The following is an 8,993-nucleotide window of genomic DNA, read 5'->3' as shown; positions in this document are numbered from 1 at the left end:
TTGTTCTATTTTTGCTCTATTTTGGTCCGTTTTGCTCCGTTATGCTCTCCGGGCATCTTTTCCTACAAAACATCATAAAAACACAAAAAGTAACAACAAAAGTACTTAAGGAGTCACAAAAGGTTAAGGAATTAGCGTCGAATATCGCGTAATTTCACGACTCATCAAATTCTTGTAGTGATTAAGAAAATCATGGGCAGATGCAAAGAGTCGCAACCACCTTTTTCAATGAAAAATGCTGAACTCCCTGTAGCCTCATTCTCTCTCTTCTGAGTTTTTGCTTTGCTCATTTTCCTACCTTTTGCTTCCCTAAACTAACAGAGAAAGTGAGGCTCAGTTCTGTGTAAAGCTCGGGCAAAAGATAGTCTGGCGACGCCATGGCTGTAAAAACCACCAGAAAAACTGGGGCATGCCACGCAAGGTACAGGTAGGATAATCTCAAATACCCGATTAATAAGTTGTATTTACACGTTGCTGTATCGAGCATCAGCAGATGTTGAATACATCCACTTACGTAATCTCCATCTGCAATCAGTAATGTATTCACTCAAAGTTGTATCCACGCAAAAGTTGTATACGTATTTACAGTTGTATTCACACATTGTTGTATCTAGTATCAGCAGTTGTTGTATACGCATTCTCTATTGTATTCACACATTGTTGTATCTAGTATCAGCAATGTTGAATACATCCACAGGAGAATTTCCACACAAAGCTGTATTTTTGATTCAGAATATACTGATACAAGTTAGTACAAATAGCTATTTTTTGTATACAGCATTGTATTCACACATAGCTGTATATGCAATCAGCAAATACAGAAAACAGCGAAACAAGATTTTGTATATCTGCAATCAGTAATGTATCCACACAAAACTGTATTCACAGAAAATTGTATTCTGGTTCGGGGATATCTTGGATACAATTCAGTCAAATAGCTGTAGAACATAGTTGATAAATATCATTCCTTCAAAGAAACTGTTTCTGCTTTCAAATCTTTAGAATAGTATAAGTGCTAAACTTTAGTATTGGTACAGTTTTAAATCATGAACCAAAATAAACCACAGAAACTTCAATGCTTTCATATAAAATCGTTTCATTTATTCAGTGTTCCAAACAAACATACAGGACCAAAAATCAGGGAACATAAACGACAATCGTTCTTTGCGGTTGATTTTGTCCAATATTGAAAAAAATTAGACAAAGAAGATTTACAACGGAACCACCAACTACTTTCTTCGAGGCTCATTTGTACAAGAACGCCTATTGTGTCCAACATGTCCACACCTACTACACGAATTTGTACGTTTAGTTGAAAACCATTCAGATAAAGAATTATCGCGCTTCTTCTTTGGCCTTCCAGGCGGTCTCTTGTATCTCGGTGGAAAAACTACCTCTTCCAAAATGTATTGAGGTATTTTCCATTCACTCTCATCGGGTAGAGGATAAACTGGGATATCATAAGTCTTCATCACAGTTTCAGGTTTGTATATTTTTGAGCAATAGTTGTCGGCTGTGAGATTTTTTTTCTTAAGAACAGCCCAGGCATGTGGGCAGGGAATCTCCTCCATCTGAAACTCTTTGCAACCGCATGTCTTTTCAATACAAACTATGAAACGCCGCCCCTCATCAATTACCGTGTGCACGTATTCGGTTGATGGTATTACCTAAGAAACCATACAGAAATATATTAGCATGTTACAGGTGTATTTCAAATAATATATAAATTTAACATTCATACAGACCATGAAATATACCGAAGAAATTTAATACACAAACAGATACACGAAAACAAACCGTCATGCGTGCAGATTTACGCTCATTAATGGAAAGCATTTCATTGAATTTCTTCCCAAGTGTTGTGAATGTATATGAACCATTATGTCGGTTAGTGCAATTCCAGCGCCCAAACATCATCCTAACTTCTTCCGGAAAATCAAAGATTGGCAATCCTCTTGCTTGTACGAGAGCTGAATTGATAGACTTAGCAATATTAGATGTCATTGTCCATGCTCGGTTGACTAGAGCATAAAGCCTAGACCATTTTTCTCGCCGGCTAAGTCCAAGTAATCCTTTACACGAATATCCACCGTCTCGACCTTTTCCATTAGCATGTCAAACTCATCCCGTGTATACGCTTTTGCCATTGCATAGTATACCCCACTCAGCACCTTGTGACTCTTTCTATATTTATTGTATACATTCTTCCAAAGATGCCATATACATGCAAAATGGGGAACATTAGGATATACTTTGGATACAGCCTTGATGATGCTTTCATGCCTATCAGATACAACACACATGCTCTCCCGTAGCCCATAAGCTTCCTTGAACCTCTTCGAAGAACCATGTCCAAGACTTATCATTTTCTCGAATCAATCACGTCATACGCCAAAGGTAGTATGTTCCCCGCAAAATCGTTGAATACATAATTTTTTTTTGAGTTCTATAAGTTTTTTATATAACTAAATGATAGATTTTGAAATACCTGCACCATCCATCGTGCTCGCTGAAACAAATGTCCCATTATATGCTGTTTTGATGTGGCTGCCATCTACAACCACGATGGGTCGACAACATTCAAACCCCTTTATAAATGCATACAATGCTACAAAAAGATACAAGAACTCATTTTCAGATGTTTTCTTCATTCTTATATGAGAACCTGGGTATGTTTTATCCAAAATGTATACGTATCCCGGCAATTTCTTGTATGACTCTCGGCTCACCCTTAACTCCATCATAGCCTTTTCTTTAGCACGCCATGCTTTCATGTATGGCACATCCACCCCAAAATCATTTTTAACATCATCTACTATATCACTAGGCACATACTTCCTCTTATAATTTCTAAATTTTGGCTTAATAATTCCAGCTATAAAACCACTACTAGCTTGATGTTGCGTATACACCTTATCCTTCAATGGACATGTATGTTTCTCTACGAACTCTCTGATTTTGAACATAGCTGATCTGTTGATACTTGAAGCTTTCAATTTCCACTCACATTGTCTAGAAAGACATGCAAGGGTGTAGCTGCAATACCGGATATGTATATATACATATACAGTCAAAAAATACACATCATCTGATTATTCAAAACAGTGATATTTAGAAAATATATAAATAATCAAAACACACATATAATCATGTATTCAAATTTAGTAGACATACATGTAAGCAGTTTAATACACTACCCTAGCATAATTGTATTGAATTTATAGATGTATACAAATACATCAAAAAAATCAGTAACTAACTAACCTTACAGAATTTGACCTCTCTGTTCGGAATTGAAATCTATTGTCAATAGCATACTTCGTCATCACAGCTTTCAAAGTTTCCTTATCATTGTATACCTGATTTACCATGACTGCTTTTTGATTACGGTTTGAAATTATGAAATCGTTCTCTCCTCCGAATATAACTATTTCCTTACTAGAAGCTGATGCCGCCAGTGCTATCGAATCGTTAGCATCCATTTCGTGTATACCATTTGTATCCGCTAATGCTAGGCTACCTTGAATAACAATTTCGCCCGATAGACTGTATGCACTCGTCCTATCGTTAGCTGTTGTGATACACAACGGATACATCCCGAACTGCCTAGTCTCTTTCTTGATTCAACATACACCCGGACACTCATGTCGTTGTGTATTTCCATAGGCATGGAATTACCGTCGATCATATATTTGATAGTGATTTTTTTGATACTTGTATCTATTCGCACCTGCTTCGCTATTGCATAAACTAACTCATCATATGAGGCATACTCTTTGAAAACTACTGCATCTATAGAGTAATTAACGAAACAATTGTCATCGTTCCAAAACCGAATGCCGAATTACCATCGTTATATTAGACATTACTTGAATTTAGAACGAAAAATTCAGAACTGCAACAAATTAGCAACAAAATCATCCGTAAGACTGTTGTATCATCTATATCTGTATAAATTGGTCATAAACATAAATTGAACTATTAATTACCTTTTGCTGTATATAATGCCGACGAGATGAATCCAACAATGTCTGTATAGGTCAACAAAAAGGATTTACGTAGAAACTGATACATACAACACCGAATTTGACATACACAGATGCAAGAGATTCGCAATTAAATTCTGAGATAGTTTTATGCATGGAATTGGTATAATTGAATTCTAAATTTTGACTCAAATTGCTCTGTTTTCAGCTATTGCTGATGCAAATTTGAATTCAATTCGAATGTATGAAGGAATAAAGAGCCGTGTTAATTTTTGTCAGCTATCTGTTAAGCATGATTTTAGGAAGATTTTATTTTTGTTTGCCATGTTTAAAAAGATTTGGTTCCAAGATTTCAGCAACTTTTAACTTACTGTATCCGGAATACAGCGTGCAACCAATGTTGGATACACGCTGATAAATGGGCTGGATTTGCTACATCACGTAAATAATGAAAGTGTTGCTACAGTGAATCCCCAAATGTTAGTCATTTATGAAATTTTCCCAAAAATATACATCCACAAACACATAGACACACAACACACAGAAACATAAACAGCAAACACACACAAAAAAAAAAGGGTTTTCTTTAAAGTTCGAGTTTGAGGTATCCGTTTGCGGTTTCGAGTTCGTGGACTTGAAGTTAGTCGTTATTAACTGGGAAATTGGTAGAATATTGTAGCTTCACATTATTATTTTTCAGCGAGGTATTTATGCAAAGGTAACACTCAATCTTCATTGTATGATTTAATATCACGATTATATGAGAATTCATTCCAATGTTACGAGGTTGCTCAAATTTCATATGTTTTAAGTGGTTATTATTATCCGGTGTTATGATATGAAGTAGGTTCATATTTTTGATACAATTGTTTGCCTTGATCTTATTTCAAATATTTGGTTAAATGGGTTTACGCTATGTACGTTGATGAAAGTTTTGTTTAAATTGCTTGAATAGTAAATCTTGGTTGGTATTTTTTACATTATATCTTGGTTGGTATTTTTTACGTTATATATGTTTTTCTTTTTCTTGTTTGCCTATTATTTTACTGAATAACATTACTTTTGATTTGTTTCAAAAATAAAAAAATTTATTAACAATTATAACACAATATTGTGCATGTGTAGTAATCATCAAAGAGATTTATAGAAACTAAATATAATGAAAGAATACAGAATAAGGGAGGATTAAAACTAATCCCTTAAATTAGGGTCATTACATTTGATTCCTTAAATTAAGGTCTCCTAAATTAAGTATAACCCCTAAACTTGACAAATATAGTCACATCTAACGTGCAATATTTTATTCTTAATAAGAGTCAGTTGAGGAAAAATAGCACTTCCTAACATTTATTTGGACTTGGACTGTGTGCAATCCAATTTACACTCTCCTAATCACACTAACATATTTTTCTTAATCAGATAAAATAAAATTGTTTTCCTCAATAAGTTAATATACCTAACTTGTCCCTAATATTTGATTTATAGCATATAGATGAAATACAAAATAAATACACTTATAAGTTTATGCTAAAAAATATTTTCATAAATCCGCTAGATATATGCACAATTTTTTGGTTATGCTTTAATATTCATGGTATATTTCTAGTATAAATATTTTATATCTTCAGCATGCCATGCATTTGCAGTAGGTTTTTGTCTATACATTAGATAATCAGAATCATGCGTACACTAAGAATATTACTTGTACTATATTTATATCATAAAAAATAAATCATAATATATTAATTTATATAATTTATATATCCATTTTTCCTTTTCTCTGTTGCAATTGGTAGTCTGTTTATGTGACTGTACCCACGATTTTCTTCCAATTTAGTGTGATCTGTTGGTTTTAAAATATATCTAAAAAAATATTTGTTGGGTTTCTTCGATATAATATGAGTGGAAAAGGGACCAAATAATCATCATGGTTTAGGCAACGCGAGTAGGTTAAAAATTCTAGGTGCGATACGCAAGTTAAGGTCGCGTTTACGTGTCTAGCTGGCGTATGTCGAGGCTGAGGTCGCAACTACACGTCTTAGCCAAGACTAGTAAAAGGTCAATAATATTTAAGCGAATCATAGGCATAGCTAAATAAACACATTTTATTCAAAATAATTTAAGCCGAACACAAGTTGATAAAGCGACCGTACTAGAACAACGGGACTCGAGGGGTGCCTCACACCTTCCTCTCGGTCAATAGAATTCCTTACCCGGACTTTTGTTTTCGCAGAGCAATAAACATAGAGTCATTTCCTTTTGATTAGGGATTCATAAGGTGACTTGGAACACCAAAACTCAATTCCAAGTGGCGACTCTGAATAAATAAAATAATCCCTCTTCAAAACGTCACTTTAATTGGAAAAACCCTTTTAAATAAATCTAAAACTAATTAATTTGTTTTCATTTATTTATGGAAAAAAGGGGTGTGACAGATGGCGACTCTGCTGGGGATAACTAGAATTCGAGCTTTGTCTATTGACTTATGTTTGGCTTGTGTTATTTATTTTTTTCTTGGATATTTTGTATATATGGGACTAATGTTCTCTATGCCTGCTTATTTACTGCTTTGATATTGTTGAACTGCAATATAATTGTATTCTCTCGTGCACCCCTCTCTGAGTCTTCAATAATACACTTTGCCACAAAAACGGGAATTGCGACTACGCACCCCACTTCTGTTGAGATAAAGCTAGTGGGCCCTTGGTCCCTGGTGAAGGATTTATAGTCACACATGTTTAGGATGGGGAGGACCCACAACAAAGCCGGAAAGCGCTGCTACCGGTACGTTGTCCCTCGCCCGACTCGAGTCGTCGCCGTTTACGATCATTCTAGACACCTACTCCATCAAGATGTTAAACCTAGTAAAACAAGTCAATGCAATAACTATTCCTAGTAGAATACGCTTATCTACATCATGTGCATTTGACTTAGTGGGGCAAGCATAGGGCCCGAGTCCGTCTAGGTACCTGTCTTTTGAGGCCATTATGTACATTTTTTGTGCTGTTGCATTACCGAAAATTTGTATTGAATGTTGATGACTTAAGGGTAAATTAGTGAAACGAAAGAGATAAAACCTCTAACTTTTACTAAATATACCCGTTTTCGATACCAAATCTAAAAAATGTATGGTTCTAGCCTTTTCGCAATAAGATGTACAAAATAAATCAGGTTTTTCAAAAGATCAACACTCTTACAAAATTCGGACGAACTACGCACACCTGATTCTCATCTTGATGAGATACGTAGGCAGCCCTTCTCGGGTTCGGTGGTCCTTATTCAAAAACAAAAAAATTAAAAAAAGAGTTTTTATTCCTTATTCAGAAAATTCAAAAAGATTTTACCTTATTTTTAGGGTTACTCTTTGTAGAAAATTCAAACACTAAAAATACCAAAAATATTTTCTTTTATTCCTCTGTTCATTCCTTCAAATATTAAAAAAGAAAATTTCTTTTCTTATAAAGTTAAAAAAAGAAGAAGAGAAATTCAAGAAAATAATACGTTTACATTATCTTCTGAACTACGTCTGACCTGATTCTTGTTTCGACAAGATACGTAGGCAACCCTTCTTTAGGGTTCGGTCCACCTAAAAAAAAAAGGAATAAGAAAATCTCTTGACTTGGTTGGTACCAACATATTTAGGAGTGTGCATGGGAAAGAAGCAAGTGTTAAAAGGATGAGGATGATAGGGAGGACCAACTTTGTTGTGAACCATAGATTCTTTTGCTACCTCTTGATTATACCTAAGTCACACTTGAGAAATTCTTTTGCTAAAATTTATGGTCAAAATTAATCCGACCTTATCGTTTCATGTGCATTGTGTGGTGAGCTTTAGATTGAAAATTCAATGACATTGCTTTGTTGATATAGAACTTGGCCCGAATGTTTGTTGAGGCAAAATATTGAGCAACACTTGGTTTGAGAAAGGATTGTAGGCTTTCTTTTACCCGATTGTATCTTTCAAGCCTACCAAATGACATATGATCCCTAGAGTTACCCTTTTGAGCCTAAAACCTTTTCTTTGGATAAACCACCTACATCCTTTCTAGTTCATAAGTGCACTATCCCTCTTTTAGCCCCACCTTCCTGAGGGCACTAACAAAATCTAAGAAGGAAAACAAAGTGGAAAGGTGATAATGCGAAAGTCCAAGAAAATTACAAAAAAAAGGAAAGGAAAACTCCAAAAAATGGAGGAAATCTCAAAAAAGAGAGGAGAAAGTTAAATAAAAATAAAAATAAAGAAGCAGCGAAGCAAATAAAGATCGAGTGCGAACATCAAAAAAATATATAGAAGTATAGTGTTATGCTCAAGGAGGGAATAGTCACTTTATCACAAATATATTTATCCTACCCATCTGTAAGCGTACATTACAAGCCAATAACAAGTCCTATTTGATCCCATTCTGAGTGTCCTTACATTAGTGGATACTTACATGAAGGCCAAGCATATGGTATCTCAATTGCACGCATTGAACATCCTTCTGAGTGTGAGTTTACTTCTTGAACGTCCTAAGATCTAAATGCTTAAATTGAGTGTGAATTAGGACTTTACTTGTGGTAAAGGCACTTGAAACATGAGGATAGGAATAATTCAAAATATCTAATTGATGCAAAATGAATAGATCATGTCAATACTTAGGTATGTTTGAGGTACCATTTGAAACTATAGGAGTCACTTCTAATTTGACCTCCGGTTCGTCATTGATGGTAATTTTCGATGCATAATACTAATAGTTGGTGCCAACTAAAGTCAAGATATACTAAACCGATGAATTGATTTCTTTGTTTTCATCCTCTGGTGCTCCTTATAAGAGACACCTTTTGAAGAAAAAAAAATCTCAGCTTTTTATGAACTACGTTTGACCTGATTCTTGCTACGACAGGATACGTAGGCAGTCCTAGACTGGGGCTCGATCTCACTCAATAAGAAGTCTCATATCCCCAAAAGATCAAAACTGGGACATTTTTTTTTTTTTGAAAAAAAAAATCATTTCAAAACAAACAAAA

At 34.8% G+C, this 8,993-nt stretch overlaps 1 protein-coding gene across 1 annotated transcript; it reads right to left on the bottom strand.

Annotated features, from left to right (window-relative positions):
• Positions 1-2,465: 2,465 nt before the first annotated feature.
• On the bottom strand, positions 2,466-3,482 carry LOC132054192 (uncharacterized). The gene is made up of 2 exons (XM_059446242.1): positions 3,265-3,482; positions 2,466-3,036 (listed from the first exon to the last, which is right to left on the bottom strand). The coding sequence occupies exons 1-2, from the start codon at positions 3,480-3,482 to the stop codon at positions 2,466-2,468; spliced, it is 789 nt and encodes a 262-aa protein (XP_059302225.1).
• Between the last annotated feature and the right edge of the window lie 5,511 nt (positions 3,483-8,993).

Source organism: Lycium ferocissimum, chromosome 4 (assembly GCF_029784015.1).
Source record: "Lycium ferocissimum isolate CSIRO_LF1 chromosome 4, AGI_CSIRO_Lferr_CH_V1, whole genome shotgun sequence".
Classification (NCBI taxonomy): Eukaryota; Viridiplantae; Streptophyta; class Magnoliopsida; order Solanales; family Solanaceae; genus Lycium; species Lycium ferocissimum.
The sequence above is the reverse complement of the archived record's forward strand: the minus strand, read 5'-3'. Positions and strand labels throughout refer to the sequence as shown.

Excerpts from the sequence above, each read along its gene's own strand:
- LOC132054192 (XM_059446242.1), bottom strand. The coding sequence starts at position 3,482 with ATGGATGCTAACGATTCGATAGCACTGGCGGCATCAGCTTCTAGTAAG. Across the intron at positions 3,037-3,264 it reads GAGAGGTCAAATTCTGTAAG|CTACACCCTTGCATGTCTTT; the intron begins GTTAGTTAGTTA and ends CCGGTATTGCAG.